Source organism: Phoxinus phoxinus (assembly GCF_949152265.1).
Source record: "Phoxinus phoxinus genome assembly, chromosome: 19".
NCBI classification, from domain to species: Eukaryota; Metazoa; Chordata; class Actinopteri; order Cypriniformes; family Leuciscidae; genus Phoxinus; species Phoxinus phoxinus.
Window position 1 is genome coordinate 25273591 of NC_136894.1, and position 24379 is coordinate 25297969.

General features: G+C 36.1%; 1 protein-coding gene across 1 annotated transcript; it reads right to left on the minus strand.

Moving 5' to 3' along the window:
- Window positions 1-1847: 1847 nt before the first annotated feature.
- Window positions 1848-22687, minus strand: LOC306987236 (nuclear GTPase SLIP-GC-like). Its single transcript, XM_079591337.1, has 19 exons — window positions 22644-22687; window positions 10983-11016; window positions 10823-10900; window positions 10612-10720; window positions 10280-10511; window positions 9926-10141; window positions 9590-9784; window positions 9270-9448; window positions 9101-9137; window positions 8785-8874; window positions 8612-8702; window positions 7825-7955; window positions 7569-7739; window positions 7287-7447; window positions 7010-7133; window positions 5318-5426; window positions 4809-4942; window positions 4494-4578; window positions 1848-2834 (listed from the first exon to the last, which is right to left on the minus strand). The coding sequence occupies exons 2-19, from the start codon at window positions 10993-10995 to the stop codon at window positions 2779-2781; spliced, it is 2211 nt and encodes a 736-aa protein (XP_079447463.1). The 5' UTR covers window positions 10996-11016; window positions 22644-22687; the 3' UTR covers window positions 1848-2778.
- Between the last annotated feature and the right edge of the window lie 1692 nt (window positions 22688-24379).

Here is a 24379-nt window from a genome sequence, read left to right on the forward strand (position 1 = left end):
TGCACTTGTTATGTCAGTCTTTGTTGGCAACTTGTAATGCTCTCTTTTGATCCACTTGTTTAAATCTCTAGGATCTATACAAAGTCTGAGATCTCCATTTTTTCCCCCACGATTACCAGGGAATTTACCCACTCTGCTGGTTCCTCTATTTTTCTTATTATATCCTTTTCCATCAAGGATTGCAATTCAGATCTCAGCCTTTCTTTGAGAGCTACTGGCACCTTTCTGGCTGGATGTATGACTGCTTGAGGATTTTCCTTCAGCTGTATTTTGTGTTTGCCTGGTAAACAGCCCACTCCATCAAACACATCTTGGTACTGTTTAACTATCTCTTTAACAGTAGTTACCATCTCATTCTGTTTCTCAGCTGTGTCACTCTGCGTAACTGCTTTACTGTTGATCACATGAACTCTCTTTATGAGCCCCAAATTTTCACAGGCTTTCAGCCCAAGTATAGGCTGTCTGTTACCCTCTACCAGTACACACATTACATTCACAGTCTGTCCTGTTTTTGCTGTAAATGTGATCCTACACACCCCTTTTGTGGGAATCGGCTCATCATTGTAAGTTCGTATATTTATCTTTTTGTTTTGAACTTTTGGCTTTTTCCTCAATCTGTAGAAATCTTTTGTTGGCAGAAGGTTCACCTGTGCGCCAGTGCCCAGTTTAAAGGGTACAGTAACTCCATTGACATCTAGATGAGCTATCCACTCATCCTTGGTGCTCACTTCATCCACCACAGCCTCTACAAAGAACTGCTCGTCCTCATCGCTGTCACTGGTATCCTTAGCTACTACTCGAACTTTCTTTTTAGTCAAGCAGCATCTTGCAAATTGATTTTCCCCCCCACACTTGCGACAGTCTTTGCCATAAGCTGGGCATTTCTGCGGTGCATGGTTGGTACCACATCTATTACAGTCCTTACTCTCTTTTCGTCTCGGTTTGTAGTGTTTTTCTTTAACAGTTCTTTTTGCGCGTTCATGCACGGCATCCATTGCTGCTGCAGACTCACTTTCCGCGTCGAATGATTTGAGTTGCACGTTCGCTCTCTCTGACGCTTGGCAGATGCGAATTGCTTTATCCAAAGTCAATTCAGTCTCTCCGAGTAACTGTCTTCTTACTTTCTTATCCAGAATGCCAATGACTATTTGATCTCTGATCATCGAATCTGACAAACTCTCAAAGTTGCACGATTGGCTTTTCAGACGTAAATCTGTCATGTACTGTTCTATAGTCTCTCCTTCTTTCTGCATCCGATTACGGAAAAAAATAGCGTTCGTACGTTTCATTTTTCTTTGGTGTACAATAGTCTTCAAACTTTGTCATAACAACATCGTACTTATCTTTCTCCTCCTCAGAGAACTGGAACGTGTTGTAGACATCTATCGCGGATCGGCCCGCCACCGCGAGAAGCAGTGCAATCTTCCTGCGGTCATCATCCCTCTCCAGCCCCGTCGCTAACAGGTACAGCTCAAAGCTCTGTTTGAAGGATTTCCAGTTTGCATGGACATTTCCGCTCAGATTCAGCTCGTTTGGCTGCCAAATGCTATTTACACTCATTTTATAACTATTAATCGATTTCTCCTGGTACCATGTTTCATTTACCTTGTTGCACAGACGACCAACACAGATGCTTAGTTTCTACACACCATGTGTTTTCTTTTATTCTCCTTTTATGAACAGTTGTACTTGCACTACCTATCACATTAGTGCCCTCTAGTGGCACTCATCAGTACACTCTGGAGCTCCCGCCTTCCCCATCTCCTTTGTCATGTGCTCTGTACACAACAGCCACACGTTACGATGTGGACTTATTGGTGTGTTAAGCAAATGGAAAGACAACATTTCTCCTTTGTAAAATTTATTTGAATTTATATTGCACAGAATAATTGTAAGATCAGTAGCATACACACTATTCCTACACTTTCCATATCCAAAAAGAAGAGGAAGGTTTAGAGGGAAATGTAGGTAGCCTACGGTAAAAGCACATGATGTGAAAGCAAATTTTGCCCTGTAGACGAAGTGGAGATGAGCCAGCACTCTTTGCATACCTTGTTTATTTAACAACACATTTGCAATTGTAAAAAAAAAAAAAAATGCCACATTTATTTATTCAAATGAAATAACTCCAGAGGATGTTTCTTTTTCTGTTGTTACCTGGTCACCACAGCTCTTTCTGTTTGAATTGAGTGCTGTGAATGAGGCGAGCTCTGTGAATGGCGTTTCAGCATTTCTTCTCATGCTCAGGTCCGAAATGGCTTACAGTTGTTCATCACAAATGCTAACAGATTTAGTATTAAAAATGTATGAAATGCATTTACTTTCATGCTAAATAAGATGAAGAAATTTCAAAGATGTACATGAGATAAGAATAAAACTAAATTCTTTACACTAACAATATGCCTATAAAATAATAGTGGAAATAGATCTGTTTTCTACTATTGCATAAAAAAAGACCCTTGTTTCATCCCCAAACAAATCACCAAAGGTTCTAGAAAATGGGACAGCTGCACAAAGCTTTTAAATGTAATTTCCATTTCCATGCTGTAAACTGTCACGATAAAAAAAAAAATACACAGATTGTGTATCGTGCAGTTTTCATCCTAAAATAAAACACAATTTTGATTAAAAGTAAACAATTTAAAAACTAATACCAACACATTAATGTAAGTAAAGCAATAAGATCTACTGTAAAACTATAAAAACATTTACTGAAAAGTGTTACATATGTTCATCAGTTAATTCTGCTCCTCTCTGGCCTTTTGTTGCTTGATGACCTCAGTTTGACAGTTGCTCTGCAAGTCTCTCCAGCTGTTCGATCTCTATTGAGACATCTAAAGACATATCAGAAAGAGATCGAGATTAATTAGTCAACACTTCACATCGCAAAGGATTGTAATTGTAATTACTCTTGTTTCTGTTGTAAAATAGGATGACATTCTCTCTTTTACCCATCAATTCGATATTGCTGTTTTTGACATAGCTGCCAATTCCCAAACTATTTAATAATAATAATAATTTAAAGGAAAGATTATGTGACACAGTAGTAAACATGCCTCTGTCACAAATTTGTGCAGCCATCAGAATAAAATAAATGATATATTTACAAAATTACACTTGTTTATTTTTATGATCTACAAAACAGACAGTCACCAAAACAATAACATCACGTATTTAGTGTAATATAACTGACATAGACCAAATTCTATATTAAAACAACACCAAAACACAAAATATTAAGTTTCTGATCATAGGCAGAGGGTGAACCAACACCATGAGAATATGCGCTTCCCCTTTAAAAACATTTACTAGGCTATATGCAGGATTTGGCATGGCAGAAAGCTTGCAAAGAATGCTCATTTTATTATAATCATTAAAAAGCGGTTATACTACTTCATTGCGATCTCACAAAGTTCCATTTGGCTATCAGTAAAGCTGATGCACAATAATGTCTTATGTACATAGCCCAACTGCTTATTATAACGATAATATAACGATTATAACTTATTATAACGATTTGCGCGCGCGTAGAACTAATCTACTCACCGCTCAAAACACCGGAGTTTCGCCAATATTCTTTTATTACGGAGAAAACTGATCCTAGACCAGCATTTATAGACAGCTTTCCCCTCTAAAAGCAATCAGAAGCATATGGAAGCTTGTTTTCGCAACGGAATAAAAAAAGATAATTGCGACTTTTTATCTCCTAATTCTGACAGATTTCCCACAATTGTGAGTTTTATCTAACAATTCTGACTTTATACCACGCAAATGCGACTATATATCACGCGACTCTGACTTTATAACTTGCCATTTTGAGTTTCATAAGATTCTGACAAAAATTACCTCTTTTTTTAAAGTGGAAACAATAGCCTAGGCTATTTTTAGCAAGCAAATGAATATGGAAATTCGACAAGCGCGTGGCCTTGCACAGAGCCTATTAACACACGCTCCGACTAATTTCCGATTTATATTTCTGAAGACAATGTTATTTAAAGTTACAGAGATTAGTGCATCACAGGCATGTGCCAGTACAGGAAAATAACAAAACATTATCAAACTAAAATATAGCATTAATTTCATTGACAAAAAAAAAAAAAAATCTGTCTTTTTTGAGCGACACACGAAGAGCACTGTGGGTTAAAGCAGCAGCTTTACCGTATTAAACATGAAAAAAACTGTGTCAGCGTCTCTTTCACTTTCAGTGCTTCACATTGCCACCTACCTGCCTGGAGTAGCCCCACCCCCACACCCCGTAACGCTCGTCTAAACGCAGAACAAAAAGTGATAACGCAACGCCACTTTTGCTTTTCAAATCGTTTCCGTGTAAACATAGCCTTGGTGTATAGGGGGTTGTCAATGTACAAACCAGTCTTGATTGTGCTTAGCTTCAGTGTGATAGCCTATGTAATTCACAATGAGCTTGGAACATTACTAAATCAATGATTGAATATTTTGTAATGTGATTTAATAAAAAGCTTACCGGTACTTACCTAACAGAGTGGTTTTGCCAGTTTTGTAATGAAAGGGTTTCATTGATTTTTTCAGCTCAGTGTCAAAGGCATCCTTTATGTATAGCTTTAAAAGGAAACATGAGAAGTTTGGGGTAAGATATGGCAAGAAACGTATTACTCATTTTATATTTTTATGTTTTTGTAGATTTGCTGGTGTGGTTTTTATACTGGAAATTGAGCAAAAAGTGCTCAATATGTTAGAAGTTTAAATTGTAATTAATGTAATTTGTGCATTATGTTGGTTGGTTCAGAAAGCATCTGCAGAACATTTAAATGCAACTGTATAATGAATACCTTTAAGGTTTTGAATAAGTCAAGGAACTCGGTTTTGGCATCGTTGAACATGTCATCTTTTAAAGATTTGATTGTGTCTGTCAGAATCTCCTGCATTTTTTTCAAGGTTCCTTCTCCTTTTGCTTTTGCGGCTCCTGAAATATGTATTCATCTTTAACATGGAGACATGCAAACGCTACAATATATAAAAATATCTTTGTTATGCATGTTGTGATATGATTAATAAGCATGGTAACATGTTTTTCCATTATTTAAGCTCATCAAAATAATTTAACTTTAATTTTAACTTGATTAAGTCAGTTTAATATAATTTAAGTTGATTTTTTTTTACAGAATACTGTTGCAAATAATATGTGAATAGTTACAATGTCTCTCAGTTACAATGACGATTCATGTTTTTATTCAATTAGATTATTAAATATGAAACAAATCTTTACACAACTCTATTGCAATGTGTCTTCATACAACATCTACTGGGCTTCTGACTGAAAAAAAAAATGCTGACTTACTTTTATAGCCAGCAGACATTTTTTCCTGAATCACTGTTGAGATTGATGCATACATTTCCTTTTTCTTATCCATCACCTTTCTACTTAGTGATGCCTTCAGTTTGTTTTCCTTTTACAGGGTCAGAATACATAAAACAAAGAACATTAAATAATTTGTGACAGCTGTATGTAAATATAACGAGTTATGCTCAATTGAGAGGTAACTTATCCATCAATATCTCTTTACATAAGGTCTACTAAAACAGCTTTTTGAATTTTCTGCACTATCCATATGTGTTTAAAATAGTTTAAATTGCCAATTATTTCAGTGTGTGTGTGTGTGTGTGCAGAGCCGGCCAAGCCACTAAGCGACCGTTGCAATTGCATAGGGCCCCCTGGCCAGCAGAGGGCCCCCTAGAGTCACTGCTAGCTAGTAAAAAAAAAAAAAAAAAAAAAAAAAAAAAAATCGCAAAAGTAACATAAAATAAATAAATAAAAAGAAATGGGCCTACAGCGCTCTTTATCAAGCACAGAGTTGTTATTTATTAATTAGTTCTTTATTATGGCAAATCAGCTGGGAGGTCTCCGCAAGGGCGCGCGCGAGTCTTGACCCTGACTGACCTATGATGTCACTCCTTGTCAGTTGTCACTTGGTCAGTCAGTAAGCAACTCCGACGAATCGACGATGTCAGACAAGAAACGCAAATATCTTTCTGGCCATGAAAAACGGCAAAAAAAGAGGCTGGAAGAAGAGAAGAAACAAGAAGATAAAGGTACGTAAGCCTGTAGGCTTAATTTTCCGAGATCTGTATGGATAATCTGAACTAAAAGTTTTATATTAACATTAGCCTAAATCGTGCTTGTATTAATTTTCGTTATGCTACATTTGTTTACATGCTAATAATATGCTGCATAAAATTGGTTTAGTATTAAACCTATACCATTTGCTGTGGTGTTAAAGCATTTAACAGAACAATATAAACCCAGTTTGGCTACATTAAAGGGCTAACATTAATTTACTCCTTATGTGCACACACAAATACACAAGTTTGGATTTTAATAGTTCTATTGAAATGTTTCCTTATTCTTATTATTGTTACTATTGATCTTCTTTGTGGTGTTTTAGATGTTATTGTTAATTTTTTTGTTTGTTGAAAAATTCAAACATTTTAAATGTTCTATTATTTTATATAATATTTTATTTAAATGTTATTCTATTTGCTCTATTTAATTTAAATTATATATATGCTGTAGTTTGTGCCTCTTAAACTGGTGTCAATTAAAAATGTATCTTTGGTCAGTGAAAATCACTTCATCAGTCTTTTTATTCAGCAAGTTCATCAGTGTGTGTTCGGTCTTGCACTGCCATTCAGCTCAGTGGTATCATAATTTTCCTGTTAGACATCAAACACAGTAGATATAATATAGCTGTATAGTAAGGTATAGTTATAAGGTAGTCATTGCTTTTCTTTAGGCCTTACTTAAAACGGTCAAAGAGGCCTCCAACCAAATTTTGCTTAGGGCCCCCAAAGGTCTAGGGCCGGCTCTGTGTGTGTGTGTGTGTGTGTGTGTGTGTGTGTGTGTGTGTGTGTGTGTGTGTGTGTGTGTGTGTGTGTGTGTGTGTGTGTGTGTGTGTGTGTGTGGACAACATTTCTGATTGTTTTAAATATATTTAATCTGAAAGAGATTTGCAGAAAAACTGAAGGTACGTACACGTGTTATGATGAAGTTCTGAATGTGATGTGTAACAGTAGATCTGCAGGACGTAATGTCCCTTTGGATGATACTGACTCTATCAAGGTGTACTTGCAATGATTTCTCTGTTTTGGTATTGACACTGGACCGAAAGAAAAAAGTAGAGTGTAAATAATGGTAAATGTTCATCTTCTATTTCCAGAATTAGAAAATAATAATAATAATAATATATATAAGAAATATAGTACAAAGAAAATAATATTAAGCACACTCTCATAGCTTCAACAAGACTTACGAAAAAATATCATTAAATTCCTCATTCAGGCTTTCGTGCATGTGTGTGGCCAAACAATCGTTGAGATCTAGGATCATGGCCCAGTTTTTTGACCAATAGTATCCTCTATTCTGGCATAAAGCTTTAAGCGTTTGATGAAATCCTCTGTTATCTATATTATCCTGAGTTAAAACACAAAAACAGTTACTGCAGTAACAAAATCAAATATATAAATTGAAAAGGAATGTCAAATGTGAATAAAATATAAATGCAACATTTTAACAAAAACATAATTATACTTACAGGATTTATCAGTTCTTTCTGTGCAGTAGCAGCAGATAATTTCACTGAATTTGCTACACCCTCTGAGAGGCACTTGTCCAGACTCTCATGGCATTTGTTAAACAGACAATCAATCTCTTTTAGTGCCTCCGTTAGATTGTTCTTCAGGTCTTCAAGGACTTTTGTGTCAACCTTAAAATGCATCCATACAAATTAGACAATACTTGTTGATACTTTCTGTGAACATTTGCATTTTAAGTATATAAGCAATTCTTACTTGGTTTGTTTTCGGTGAGAAAAACTGGATCAAGGACAGCACTCCCTTTGCATCATTGACATAATTTCTAGTCAGTTCCTGGTTTATGCTCTTGTTAATACTCTTCAGAACTTCCTGCAGCCTTGGTATTTCTATAGACAATTTCCAAAATGTATTTTATTTTCAAAGAATAAAGAATATTGAAAACTCAAAGTATCTGGAACTCTGCACATTTTGAGGTCTTGGAGTCTACTAATAAACTGGTGACCTGATCAGGTGTGTTTAAATCAAGGAGACAGTGCTTCTTAAATGGAAGGTTGTATCCTTCCTAGAGTGCTTTTCAGCATTTAACTGCCTTTCTATTAATGTATAACAGTAAATGTCTCTAAGTGGTTTACATGGACAGTTAACTATTATGTGATTCATTTACAATAAAGCAAAAGCAAACATAATCTCCTAAATCATTTTGTGTATTGCTTTACATAATGAAATTGGACATGCACGTTTGTAAATTGGTATGTGTGCAAATAATTGAGGGTGACTGGAGGATGTGGAGGATATACTTGATGCATTCCTCAAAATACTCTCAATGAATGACATAATATAAAGGCTGCGTTCCAAGGATCCTTCATATTTAAATGCGATGGTGTGTGAAGATGTGGCAGCTGAGAAATGCAACCTTCCATTTGAGAAGCACCCATGCAAAATGTGCAGTGTTGGGGAGGTTCCAGGAATAGGGTTGAGAACCACTGAAATACATTAATGGCAAAGCAACCACACTTCTCACTTTCCTTTGGTTATACATTACCTGTTTCAGTATGATCCAAATTTGAATTTTGCTTGAAAAATGCCTTGGAGCTTACAGTAAAAACATCAGTGCTGAATTTCTCCATCAGTTTCTTTAAAATAATAATAATAATGAAAATTGTGAGGATTACAATAAATATAAATGAGAACAAATAACAGTATCAAAGCTATTACTTTGGTTCCAGGATTCAAACTTTCAAACTTTGTTTTGACTAATTCCTTAGTGGAGATGTTTCTGTGAAGTATGCACACTGCTGTTGGATCCTGAGAAATAATAATAATAAAAAAATGTTTTATTTAAAGTGTACAAGAATCATAATGGTATGCAGAGGCTTTGTCGCAACATGTTACATAACATATTGGTATCATGTGGTAGCTTGGTAGCTATAAAGCAGTTTATTCATGGTAACAACTGACAAAAAAAACATAAATAATTTGTGAACTAAACAAGTTTAGCTAGAAAGTATAGTTTCTTTTAAATTTAGCAAACCTTATTGCTTCCTGAAATTTGTTCTTGCCGTGTAGATCTAAAAATAAATAGATAAATGAAATGTCAAACAAAATAACTGATGCATAAAATTGAAATAACTTATCATTAAATAACAGCATGTATGATCTTATGTTGTTGTTTTGTTTTTGTTTAATAATTTAGTTCTAACCTCATATAGGCTCCTGGATTGATATCATCTGTCTTTGTACAGATGAAGTTAATGCTTTTGCATTCTCCTCCTGGTCCCAGGTCCTGAATGCAGTGCTTTAAAATCCCCCAGGGGTCTTTGTCTGTGATTGCTCGATTTATATCACTTACAATCCACACAGAGAAGCACTTACTAAGTTTCTATGGGATTAGAAATATAAAATTTCACTACACAAGGATAGCTCTTATACTATAATAAATTATGTATTTCTATACATTTCAAGAAGCGCACATATTCTACAGTTAGTATAAGCAATTGTTGAATAAGAGTGTATTATTTACAGATTTCCACATGTCATCTCTATTTGTATTGCAGTCTCCAGTCCCAGGAAGATCAATAAGGGCAATATGCTCCAAAAGTTCATTACAGTTAGGAACCTTGATTGTCACACTCTTCACAAGTGGCCAGTACCAGCCACCAGGACTTGTCACACTATATTGTATGTAACAAGCAATTTCATTGGCAAAGTCAGAACTCTGTTAAAAGAATAAAAAATGTTGATTTAAATATGCTTCAATTAAATGAAAATTTTGTATATCATCTTTACAGTTATTTCGCATTAACAAGAAAATATTTTGAAATATTCAGATGTGAGGTGAGGTATTTACTTCACTTACTTCACTTTTTGAGATGGTTTTGTGAGGGTCGGACAAAAAGTAGCTGATTTCAGCAAATTTCTCATCACTTTTAAGTTCTTCTAATGTTTTCTTGTCTGCATCGGCTCCATACAGAGCAGTGATCTTGTCTTTAGCAGTTTCAAACATTTCATCGTCCCTGTCCTCACTTTTATCTGACAAAACATTGAAAAGATCTTGGAGCTCTTTTCCCCACTCCTGCAAACACAAAGCATCCAATAAAATTAAATAAAACATTATGTTCTTAATTCCACTAATTTTGAATGTTTAAGTCTTAAAATAAAATCATGGTAAGATTATAATACTGAAGTACTAGATCATACTGAATACTAAAACCTCTTTAGAGAAGAGTTCAATGTCTGCTTTGTAGTTGGAGTCATCCAGATTGGCTTCCACCTGAGTAACAACGGCTGTACAGGCACCTGAACATCCAGGTGGCAGTAGATCCTCTTCTCCCAGGACTGCATTCAATAAGGAACTCTTTCCATTTCCTGATTTTCCAAAAATCCCTATGGTTACCTTCCTTTTGTTGTCTTTATCTATCAGATCCATTTTTGAAATGGCATCTCTGTGTATTGTAAAGATGAAACAGAGGGTCTGAGGATTCATGCTTCTCAAAAAATCTAGTTATATAATCATATCATAAGACTGTCTTAGTAAGCACTTACACTATGTAGGATTTTAATTCAGTCATGGGATGGTCTACATTCTTTATGGCTTGAATTTTAATTTTTACATTTTCCATAATCTGCTTTGTTTTCACCATGATGTCCATATCTGTGTACAATGCAGATGATATTTAAAATAAACTGCATGATAAATTTGATAAAAACTGGTTTGTTCAATATTTCACATCTTTTTGAATTATTATTGACTTACCTGTTAGTGGTGAGTTTGCAGAGGCAATGTTATTTGAAAGAGACAATTCATCATGTCTAACACATCTTCTTTTAGGATCTATTAGAGAATTTAAATACTTACTGAAAAACAGTAAAGCTGTGACACATCAATGAAGTTTTGAATAGAAGAGATTACATACCAGAGCTATCCATTGTGGAATTAATAGTAATAACCTTGAAGAAAGAAAGAACAAATTTCAGGTAAAAGACATGTTTTAGAATTGTTTTTGGTTTAGCTATATGAAGATGTGGCATACTTAATTAATTAATTCATTGTATTTCTGAACTTATTCAAAATTGTACAAACGGGTTCACAGAAAACTTTGATTGAGATGCACTGTTGGTCTTTCTTTCACTGAATTTTAAATGTGTTTATTATTTTGTTTTCTTGGTAGGGTCAGTTTTGCTGTTTGTGAGATCTTGAAGATATAAATGTCAAAATCGATAGCAGTTTTTAGCTTTGTCGATTGTATTCAGATTGCAGCAGTTCTCAGCTCAGCACAAACAGGACTATGCTGCAGTTGTTGCACAGCAGTTCTCGAATCACCAGTACAGAACCGATAATGTGTCCGATTTTCTTTTGGACACATTCGATGCGTGAACACCGTCTCTGAGCCGACCTTTCTTTCAGCCAACTGATGTGCTGATATGAGCACGGGTGAACCGAGGACTTAAATGAGGTGCCGAATTCGGCAAAATGTAAGTTTATTTAATAACAAATAAAATACAATTGATGAAGACCAGTTTATTCACTTTATATCTTAAGACATGTAAAACATCCGCGTTTGCACATCGGCTTAGGCAGGGTTAATTTGCAAAACGTAATTGTAAGAAACTTATCCATGATTATGAAGAAGATGATTAGGCTACTATTATTTAACCGAAGTTATGGTTGCAATAAATGCCCTTATTGTAATGTATTTTTATCTGCCGGGAGTCCGGGACCATAGACTGTAAAAAAATCGGGACGATATAATTGACGTCATTACGTGATGACGTAAAAGAACTGTTGAACCGGGTTTTTCAACCGGTTCTTTTCCATGAATCGGTTCTTTCGGACAGTTCGAACCGATTCATGGAAAAGAACCGGACTTCCCTGGTGACAGGGAAGACTGCTTGTTTCCATTTAATTAAAATAGTTTAATGCATAGCCTAACATGTAGGTTCAGTATATCCAGAATTCCATTTAAATTGGCAATATGCAAAAAAAATTACAACTAGCCTGTTAGGCTACACTGCCCATCATTTTAATCCAGAGGTGGAAAGTCCAGGGGTCAGAAAGTAAAAGTCCTGCCATATGTTTATTGCACCCATTAACTCAGTCAGCTGATTTCACTAATTAGTTCTATCTCCTGGCTGAAAAACTGTGCTAATTAGCAAATCCAGGTGATTGGAACAAAATACTGAGGAGGACTTTTACTTTCTGAACCTGGACTTTCCACCTCTGTTTTAATCCCATATTAAACATGATGTTTAATTCTATTTTTATTTATTTATTTATTTTATTTCATGTTTTTAAGTACAATATTATGTTAGTCCACCAGGAGCTCCCCCTCGCTGGATCTAATGGACAGAGTTTGAAGCGCTATCAAGCCTGGTAATGTTAGTGCGAGTTCAACCGTGATGGAAGGACATGTTTGTTTTGATGCGCAAGCCGCAAGATGCGGGCATACATTAACTTATTTTTCACTAATATTTGTCATGATTATGATTAATCATTTTCAGCATGGTCAGTAGGCCTATCGTTGCTGTGACAAACGGCATTAGGCCTACGTAAACACTTAAAGGGTTTGTTCACCCAAAAATGAAAATAATGTCATTAATGACTCACCCTCATGTCGTTCTAAGCCCGTAAGACCTCCGTTCATCTTCGGAACACAGTTTAAGATATTTTAGATTTAGTCCGAGAGCTTTCTGTCCCTCCATTGAAGCTGTATATACAGTATACTGTCCATGTCCATAAAGGTAATAAAAAGATCATCAAAGTAGTCCATGTGACATCAGTGGGTTAGTTAGAAGTTTTTGAAGCATCGAAAATACTTTTTGGTCCAAAAATAACACAAAATAAGACTTTATTCAGCATTGTATTCTCTCCCGGGTCTGTTGTGAATCTGCGTTCAGGACTCCGCAGTGACGCTGCTGACGTAAGACGCTGATGACGTGTTATCTGGTGCGCCCGAGCTTCGTTTACAGTCTGAGGGAGATGCACGCTATATTCAAGCTATTCTACATTGTTTGCGTGGATATCATTTTTTTAATGGTGCGTAAATGTGCATGTCGCGGATGAGACACTTTTACAGCGTGCGTTTCCCTCAGTCTATAAATGAAGCTCGGGCGCACCGGATAACACGTCATCAGCGTCTTACGCCATCAGCTTAACTGTGAAGGATTGACAACAGACCCGGGAGAGAATACAATGCTGAATAAAGTCTTATTTTGTGTTATTTTTGGACCAAAAAGTATTTTCGATGCTTCAAAAACTTCTAACTAACCCACTGATGTCACATGGACTACTTTGATGATCTTTTTATTACCTTTATGGACATGGACAGTATACTGTATATACAGTTTCAATGGAGGGACAGAAAGCTCTCGGACTAAATCTAAAATATCTTAAACTGTGTTCCGAAGATGAACGGAGGTCTTACGGGCTTAGAACGACATGAGGGTGAGTAATTAATGACATTATTTTCATTTTTGGGTGAACTAACCCTTTAATAAGAACATTGTTCAGGCACTGTGTGTGTTTCTAAAAAGTGTTGAAACTTTGTATCAGTGTGTTATTTAGAGAAACGGTTATTTAGACTTAAACGGTCATGTGAAAGTTTGCTATCAGTGCACCGCACCCCTCTTTATTTTTTGTCCAACGCATTAACGTGTGGGTTATTTGTGAATGAATAAATCATCTGAAATAAATAATAAGACTAGGTTACCTAATCTGCCCTTTTTGTACATAAATGTAAAAGCATGTAGGCCTCCAACAGGCTGTATTTTTTTCTCTTTTTTTTATATATTGTCAATTTAAATGGAATTCTGGATAGACTGAACCTTCATGTGGCTAGGCTATGCATTAAAGTATTTTAATTAAATGGAAACAAGCAGTCTTTGATCAGCGCATGCAGTCTGTGATGAGCAACTGCGCTCGAGTGCTGAATCCGACACGTCCTGTCACTAGGGAAGTCTTTTAACTTATTTTTCTCTAATATTTGTCATGATTATGATTAATTATTTTCAGCATGGTCAGTATTGTTTCTGTGACAAACACTTAATAAGAACATTGCTCACAGGCACTGTGTGTGTTTCACTGTTGAAACTTTGTAGGCTATCTGTTATTTTCTCTTTATTAGGATGAACAGTTTCGTTGTTTTCCTCACTTTTTTTACCGCTTTGGGTAAAAATGTCTGCTATATAATTATGTAAATAACTAGACTTAAAAGGTAATGTGAAAGTTTACTATCAGTGCACCCCTCTTTATTTTTTGTCCAATGCATTAACGGGTTATTTGTGAATGATTCTTAATCATCTGAAATAAATAATAAGACTAGGTTACCTAATCTGCCCTTTTTGTACGTAAGTGAAAGCATGTAGGCCTATAAGATATAAACTAATGATTAATTATTTGAATAGGCCTATTTCGTTGATAAAAGATCAAAGCATGTGAGCGGAGAGCGCATTTCTGAATAGGCTATTCCGCTCGCTCATTCCGCTCAGGGTCGCTCGCTCAACCCACAATGGCCTCTAGTCGACTACTAGCCTAGCCCTAGTTGTTAATTTAAGCCATTAGTGGATAAGTCGTCCATTTATATTAATTTTATACTTTAGGCTAGGCTAGGCCTATAGCCAATGCAGGATAATGAGCGTTTAGCCTATGTCATAGCCGCACTCAAGCGCACAACCGCAGGCATAGCTTGCCACAAAGAACCGGCAAAAATAATGATTATGTAGCAGTAGGGGATTTCCCCTTTCCTGTTTATTGTCGTCATTACCCTTATATGGGAGTGGGAGGATGAGCTTAATCAGGGCCAGCGTATTTAAATGTTTAGACAGGAAGCCCTAGAATGTAGGCTTGGTCACACCCGCCCCTCTTCCAGTTTCATATAGTCCAGGTAAGCGACGGAGGTTATGCACGGCTTCGTGTGGTTTTAAAGTGTTTAGACTGTTTTTATCGTTGAAGGATCGCTGTAACAGTTCGGCTGCGTACCCTGGGAGTTGCGTTGAGCACTCATAGAAAGCTTTGAGTAGTGATGGCAAAATTAGGCTTCCTGAACCACTGAGACCTCGCAGGTATAGTCACAGGTTATATTATACATTATTATACAGGTATAATAATATAGTCACATCACTAGCTTTGAGGTATGTTGGCGATCACAATCTGTTGTGATGTGGGTTGTATGGGGTTAGTCAAGTTTAAAGTGTGTATGTCAGGTTAAATTTTTAATTATGATTAACACAAAATAGTTAGGGGAAATACAAGTTTGACAAGTTGATGTATTGTTTTGTATGTTTTTCGATACCTAAAGGCAGAATATAAGATGAAAAAGTTCGTTATTTTCAGTCCTCACTTAAAACTGCCCCTCCCCCCAAACGAATCGTTTGACGTCATAACAGGGAGACGTCTCCCCAGCTCGCTGAGTTGTGTTGATAATTGTACGAGTGATAGAGCGAGAGAATTAGTTATTAGGACATTTATTTAGTTATTTAAGTTAGGTAGTTAGTATACGCAGGCGTATTTTCACGATGGTGAATTACTGCGTTTGTGCTGTGTGCAAAAACACCGTTAAAACCGGTCCCAGAGTCCACTGTGTCCGTGCCTGGGTCAACTTTGTTCGGACCAAACGCGCTGACTTCAGTGCTGCTTCGGTCATTTGCAGCGCCCATTTCACTGAGAAGGACTACGCGGTTGGAGATCTCATGAGTTATAAAATGGGATTTAAAACCCGAGTGAGACTGACAGCTATGCGGTGCCTACGGTGCTACTGAAGCAGTCGATCGCGCCCGCGTCTCTCACTCACTCACTCACTCACACACACACACACACACACACACACACATACACACACCAACATATTCCAGCATTGCAATCTTGACACCGCAGGCTGTTCATTATAGCCACGGAGCTTCAGAGCTAAGGCGGAGCTACAGATTAGGTGTCCCTAAATAACCCGCGTATAACAGTAAGCCAACGTTAGTTCCGCATGAATTAATTTGCACGCGAGTTTTATTTATTTTTATACCGTGTATTCTCCGTGTATATTCAAGCACCGAACCGTGACCCCCGTAACGTTTCGGTTCAATACGAATACATGTACCGTTCCACCGCTAAGTTATGCCTATACTACCAGACACCTGACCAACTCTCCACTGCTTCTCTTCACACCAGATATTTCTTCGATAGGAATTATTTGATTTCTGTGTGGCTCCTCGTCTGTCTCCCGCCTGGGAGGCTCAAAATTGTATGGCTGTGGGCCATCGTATAGGTTTGAGGGGGATTTTGGATCTCCTCAGACTCAAAACTCTCCATACTTCAATAGAACTTTGTTGGCGCGACTCCCTTGTATGACGTCACAGCTCAGCCCTTGTTTTAAAAATATGATCTTGACAGAAATGGCTATAAATCTTATTGCAGGGCAGTTACAGTAATAATTTTAATGCTAATTACATTTTCACTCAGACATCTAACCCTTATTTAATATATCTAAAAAAAAAAATTAACCTGACATACACACTTTAATGGGGGTTATTGTGTGTTTTAGTGGAACATTTGCGAATGCATCCGGACATCGTGATGTGTGATGTGTGTGTGATTCTCGTGTGGTACGTATGATTTAGTAATGTTTTGTATTTGTCGATTGGAGTAGATCCTTGTCTGATTGTTATGTTTTGTTTTGCAGTCTTCCGTGTACCACGTGATTTAATTCAGGTCGTGCTGCTGTTTTTCTTTGAAATTATTCCCGTTGTCCTTCGTGAACAATTATTTTGTTAGGTTTTCATGACTTTAATAGTCGCTGTGTGTGTTTGATTTCATTTTATGGTTTGGGTTATTTTGCTATTTCTGTAATGGAGTTGGACTGATCAGTGTGATTTGGGCCGTATAGTGCCGTGTGGTAGCCTGGCTAACGCCAGACCCAATTCTCGTTGAGACTTGGGTCTGGGAACCACATGTGCATTTTCTCGTATTTGAGGCGTGGTTTACGAATGCCCGGCGCCGTTTATTGGGTGCTAAGAATGTCTATCAAATGCGCCTGTACGTAGCTCATAGCCAATCGTTTCCATTATGCCAGATGACGTATGTAGAGAAATGGTTTAACGCCAAACGCTGCTCTTTTTTTTAAATAAAATTGCGATCTAAACTACTTAGAACAATATCTAATGCTGCATCAAAAGGTAGCTTCGCGTCTGCTGCCATGTTGACTCCATAGATATAAACAAACTGCTTAGTTGTGTCACAAAGATGTCGTCATCGTCTTGCTGCTCCCTCCCCGTTCTGTGATTGGTTCCCTAAACGAGGCGAAAATCAGGTCCATGGTTTCCAGACTGCCTTTCAGCGAGAATAAAATCGCGCTGCGCAAAGGCAGTCTGGGGAAACCCAGGCTAGCCGTGTGGTGTTATATTAGTGTTTATCTAACGGTCATGAGTATTTTGGGGTCCTCGCTGCCGAAGAGGCAGGACAGATTATTTATCATCTGTGCACACCTGATCTGGTCAATCATTATATTTGTGTCTGATGTGATTGTTGTGATTATTTTGTATTTGTATCTTCCCTACTAATCTTCTTTTTTTGTGTGTTTGTTTGTTTCGAGTCAAGGCTGAGTGCGCCGAGGGGGAGGCTATTCACCTGGGTGAACACATTTGCTGTGAGGTTGGAGCACCAGGGTTTGAGCACCTCTTCATAGTTTGCCGTGCACACATAAATGGTTGAGAGGCGCACAATTGTTTACAGCTAGCTTGCCACCCCTAACGTAAGCTTTAGCCTTGCAGTTACATTCTTTTTGTAGTAATTCTTTTTCTTGGTTGTTTTATTTTCTGGGGACGGTATATACATTTTTGTTTGGTTTAATGCGATTCAGTGCTTGAAAATCAGTGATGTCTGAAGGAATGTTCTTTTAACATTTGATATATTCTGTATTGTTATCATAAACTTGCCAGTTATTTATATTACAAACAAATGGTGCTAGTGGGATCTTTTTCCTTTTAAATAAAACCATTAATTTATTGGATGAAGCGACTCTGTCTTTTCTCTGCACCGAACCTGAGTCCTTGTTATATTTCCTTGGGTGCAATTCCCAGGGTGGCGTAGTCTGTGCTATCTGGATTTAGTTATACTAAGAAAAATCATACTGCTCTCGTCACAAACATGAATGTTTCAAAAATAACAAGGAGACATTTAATTGTTTATTAATAAACTGGTGTTTTCTGTGTCGCTGCAAAGACTCGCAATGAACGCCAGAGAGAAATGCACGTTTCATATGGATTACATATTTAGAGAGTAGCCTATTGTATTTCTTTTCGTTTTGAATAGTTTGGTTTAAAAGAAGACATTTCAAGCTTATAATAGATAGCCTATATTTCTCAAATCTGTGAGGCACACGCTGAGATTCGGGGCCTCCAGTTCATGCAAGTGATAGTGCCGGTGCCTTATTACATTGTCTGCTATATCCTATATTTGTTTCTAATTTAATAAATACAGGCAATTGGTTGATAAAATGTGGATCAAAATTAAGATACAATTTATACAAAACGAAAAATCTTAGAGTTTTTCTACAAAACAAAACTCAAAATCATGTCCACTCCATGTCTCCAATATTGCGCATCTCATGATATTTTTCTCATGCTGCATGCTCACTTTCATAATTAACATTGATTATTAAATTAATAAATAACATTAGCCTATAATATTTAAACATAAATATGTAACTATATATGTTTTCTTTAATGGCTACAACACGTATAGGCTACAGTACAGAGAAATGTATTGTCGTCAGCCATAGCCTAACATAATGATGTCACATATTAATAATACATTATAGGCATTTGTTACAATAAAATTAGGTATTAAATGAGATAATAGATGATATGAGAAAAGTATGTAGCCTATTAAATTAGATAATACCCACGAACTAAAATTTGCGTTGCATTTACAATCCTGTGAAAACAGCACCCATACTTCCCGCGCTCCTGGTGTTGCAACCATTGTTGCACAAATTGATTACTTGAAAATTGATTAGGCCTACTTGTGATTTTAGGTTGCCTTTTTTGGTGTATTTTATGGTTCTTTTGTCAGACACAGCATAGGCCTATAGTGAGAAAACACCTTTTGTGTCGGACGGCAAACAAAATAAATAGCCTACCTATTATACATGATGAGTATCACTCTAAAAAAGAATTCAGGGGGTTAGTAAATAACACCGTAATAATTAACTTGATTAACTTAATACAATCTCTGAAAATCATTTAGGCTACTTGATGATGGTTTGAGTGAATATAAATAATTGACTAAAAATCCAACAGTTAATTTTATCTAAAATTTACAGTTATGTTTTTTTCACAAAAAGAATTTAGTATTTGACTAACCAATTATATATTTCAAATAGACTCAATATATTTGTGAAATTATCAAAATATTTGAGAATAGAGAATTAAACTGATCGGTTTCAAAAACCAAAATATTACTTAATTCAAATCAATATTATTAATATATTTAACACACACATAATAAATTGAGTAGGCTAAGTTTACTCAATTAAAACAATGCACCCCTCCCCAACCCTCTGAAGTGATGGCACGGTTGAGTGAGTGAGGGCTGTTTGAATTCTCTCCAGAGACTGAATATATATTTATTTAAATGAATATATATTGTATTTATTAAAACATATATTTAACACACACATAATAAATTGAGTAAGTTTACTCAATTAAAACAATGCACCCCTCCCCCACCCTCTGACGTGACGATAACTCAACGGTTGAGTGAGCGCGGGCTGTTTGAATTCTCTGAACACTCAAACAGCCCGCGCTCAAATGCTGTCGTCACATCAGAGGGTGGGGGAGGGGTGCATTGTTTTAATTGAGTAAACTTACTCAATTTATTATGTGTTAAATATATGAATAATATTTGAATTAGAAACAGATCAGTTTAATTCTCCATTCTCAAATAGCCTATATAGAAATTTCACAAATGTAGCCTATTAAGTTATTTAAAATATATAATTGGTTAGTCAAATACTAAATTCTTTTTGTGCATTTAAAAAAATATATATAATTGTACATTTTACAATAGTAAATTAATCTTAATCCCTTAATCTGCCCTTTTTGTACGTAAGTGAAAGCCTGTAGGCCTATAAGATATAAACTAATGATTAATTATTTGAATATTTCGTTGATAAAAGATCAAAGCATGTGAGCGGAGAGCGCATTTCTGAATAGGCTATTCCGCTCCACTCGCTCATTCCGCTCAGGGTCGCTCGCACAACCCTGGCTCGCTGGTTCGAAAATATGTGGAATAAGGGCTGCCTGCCTCCGACTAAAGTTTTTTCTAGTCGACTACTAGCCTAGCCTAGTTGTTTATTTAAGCCATTAGTGGATAAATCGCCCATTTATATTAATCTTATACTTTAGGCTCGGCTATGCCACAAAGAACCGGCAAAAATAATGATTATGAATGTGTCAAAAATAACAAGGAGACATTTAATTGTTTATTAATAAACTGGTGTTTTCTGTGTCGCTGCAAAGACTCGCAATGAACGCCAGAGAGAAATGCACGTTTCATGCGGATTACATATTTAGAGAGTAGCCTATTTCTTTTCGTTTAAGAATAGTTTGGTTTAAACGAAGACATTTCAAGCTTTCTTATATTTCTCAAATCTGTGAGGCACACGCTGAGATTCGGCACCCTCCAGTTCATGTGCAATGCAAGTGATAGTGCCGGTGCCTTATTACATTGTCTGCTATATATTTGTTTCTAATTTATCAAATACAGGCAATTGGTTGATAAAACGTGGATCAAAATTAACATACAATTTATACAAAACGAAAATCTTTTAAAGAGTCTTTCTACAAAACAAAACTCAAAATCATGTCCATGTCTCCAATAGCCTACCTATATTGCGCATCTCATGATATCTTCCTCATGCTGCATGCTCACTTTCATAATCAACATTGATTATTAAATAAAAAAATAACATTATCCTATAATATTTAAACATAAATATGAAACTGTATATGTTTTTTGTTTTTTTATGGCTACAACATGTATAGGCTAGTACAGAGAAATGTCATGTCTTGTCGTCAGCCATAACATAATGATGTCACATATTTTCCAAACCTTAACCCTTGTAATAATAATACATTATAGGCATTTGTCACAATAAAAGGTATTAAATGAGATAATAGATCATATGAGATAAAAGTAGGTATTAAATTAGATAATACCCAAGAACTAAAATTTGCGTTGCATTTACAATCCTGTTAAAACAGCACCCCTACTTCCCGCGCTCCTGGTGTTGCAACCATTGTTGCACAAATTGATTACTTGTGATTTTAGGTTTCCTTTTTGGTGTATTTTATGGTTCTTTTGTCAGACACAGCATAGGCCTATAGTGAGAAAACACCTTTTGTGTCTGACGGCAAACAAAATAAATAGCCTATAGCCTACCTATTACATGATGAGTAGCCTATACACTCTAAAAAATAATTCAGGGGGTTAGTAAATAACACAGTACTAATTAACTTGATTAACTTAATACAATCTCTGAAAATCATTTACTTGATGATGGTTTGAGTTGAATATAAATAATTGGCTAAAAATCCAACAGTTAATTTTCTCTCAAATTTACAGTTATGTTTTTTTCACAAAAAGAATTTAGTATTTGACTAACCAATTATATATTTTGAATAGACTTAATATATTTGTGAAATTATCAAAATATTTGAGAATAGAGAATTAAACTGATCTGTTTCAAAAACCAAAATATTACTTAATTCAAATCAATATTATTAATATATTTAACACACACATAATAAATTGAGTAAGTTTACTCAATTAAAACAATGCACCCCTCCCCAACCCTCTGAAGTGATGGCACGGTTGAGTGAGTGAGGGCTGTTTGAATTCTCTCCAGAGACTGAATATATATTTATTTAACTGAATATATATTGTATTTATTAAAACATATATTTAACACACACATAATAAATTGAGTAAGTCTACTCAATTAAAACACTGCGCCCCTCCCCCACCATCTGACGTGACAACTCAACGGTTGAGTGAGCGCGGGCTGTTTGAATTCTCTGAACACTCCCGCGCTCAAAGGCTGTCGTCACGTCAGAGGGTGGGGGAGGGGTGCATTTTTATAGAAATTTCACAAATATATTAAGTTATTTAAAATATATCATTGGTTAGTCAAATACGAAATTCTTTTTGTGATTTTTTTTTAATATAATTGTACATTTTAGATAAAATTAACTGTTGGATTTTTAGTCAATTATTTATATTTAACTGAAACCATCAAGTAAATGATTTTCAGAGATTTTATTAAGGTAATAAGGTTAATTATTACTGTGATATTTACTAAGCCCCTGAATTATTTTTTAAGAATTAGCTACATCTACCTAATCCTTCGAAAGAGTTGGCCGCAGACAGGGCAGATTGAAATATTTTTATAGGCTAAATGGTAAACCGCTTAATAAACGCGATTGGAAAACAAACGTTAATTAAAAATACATACTCGCGAGATCATAAATACAGTAGGCTAAACCATAAAGCACAATTAAACAAAACAGTTCATCATAAGCAGCCTACTTACTGTGAAACGGAATCAGCTCCCAACTCTGCAGTTTCTACCTGCTGACACAAGCATTTATAACATGAAAAGAGGAGGAGACACCGAGACAGTGGTGGGCGATTCCCAAACACTGTTTTATGAAGCTTCGAAACCTTTACGAATTTTTGTTTCGAATCAGGTTCGGATGAGAATCATAAGATAAGTTCATTTGATACATTTTACTTTCAATAAAACATTTATGGGTTTGTAAAAGTTGTTGTTCGTGATCTTTGGTTGCATTAGCTATATGCTTCGAACCAGTGAATCATTTTGCAAAGCATTGGTTCAATTTATTCGAAGCTCTGTAAAGTTTCGTTTCTCCCATAACTTGGAACACGACAACAATGCCATGCGGGTCTTTCTCATTTTATTATTTCTTGTAGAGGAAAAAGCTAAGCCTACACCACGCCAGAATATCATTTGAGAAATCTGTGGATCAGAATGTATAGTCACAGATTTGTATGTGTTTCTAGGACAAGACAGGTAGCCTATATTGGATCTGAAGCGCTGCTTTCCTCTTCCTGCTGCTTGCGAGATGTTTGTGTGCCACAAAGAGCTACAAAATGCTTCCTCTCTACAGTCAGTGTAATTGACGGGCCAACATACGCCCTAATCTTATGCAAATATCTGAATTTCCTGTATCAATGCACTTGCTGTTTGCGAATGTAAGCTAATTTCAATAATACATCTTTCCTTTTTGAAATTGTAAATTTCTGATCTTTCTATGCATCTCATTACCAACTCACTAAATAATGTAGCCTAAATGCAGTTTCACTTTCTTTCAGCCAACTGATGCTGTGCTGATATGAGCACGGGTGAACCGAGGACTTCGTGGTCCTCACTGCAGATCCTACCTTACATATAGGGATGTTCGCCGGAGTCAAATGTGACGTCACGATATGGGCGTGGTCGCGAACTGGTTGGCAGAAAGAACCAAAACATGTCGCAGACTCGCAGCAGTCTACCTGTGTTTTGTCAGCATATGCTAATTATTTGTCCGAAGAACCAAAAAAGAGATATAAGGTTAAGCTTTTATATAGCCAGGGTTCATGTTCTCTGCCTGATCAATATCACCTGAGTGAGAATTGGAGCAAAAGCCCGGACACATGGCCAGATTTGACATTCGGCGACATCTATCTGTATCTCATCGACACGCCATCTATGTTTACCAGAGAGTCGATGAAGGCGTACAAATCTTTAGATGCCTATAAATTAAGTAATAATTACGAATATTACTTGTTGTAACTAAGGATAACTGGTAAATATGTTACAACTAGAGTAAAAATACAGGTGTAATTTATCCATGGGCTATATTCAAAATTATCTTACCTCTGATATAACATTGGTTAACATATACGTAAAATGTATGAATGAAAATACAATAATTTGCCATTAATTTATAAGGGTATGTCAGTGTTATTATACTTCCATTGCGTCACAGCATGCACAAAAAGTTATGTAAACAAACACTTTGACACGTCTTCCGCGGTATTTTGTACAGTTATTCATTCATTAATTAACCCATCAATGCGATAGAACCTACTAGTAACATTTATTTACAAAATTAGTTTTAATTTTTAACGCAAAATGTAGGTAGCAGACGCGATCGTGGTCCGCTGGCTCCCATTGTTTTCCGCTGGGTATAGACGCCTAATTGCAGAAATTCAAAGCTTTCTTTCTTGATTCAGGCTGTTTAGGTACACGATAGAAGCTCTTGG

Bases quoted from the DNA above. Each gene is read 5' to 3' on its own strand.
- LOC306987236 (XM_079591337.1), bottom strand. The intron at 10,512-10,611 runs GTAAGTGCTTAC...TACAATACACAG, and splicing joins GAATTAAAATCCTACATAGT to AGATGCCATTTCAAAAATGG. The intron at 2,835-4,493 runs GTAAGTACCGGT...ATATGTCTTTAG, and splicing joins TGGCAAAACCACTCTGTTAG to ATGTCTCAATAGAGATCGAA.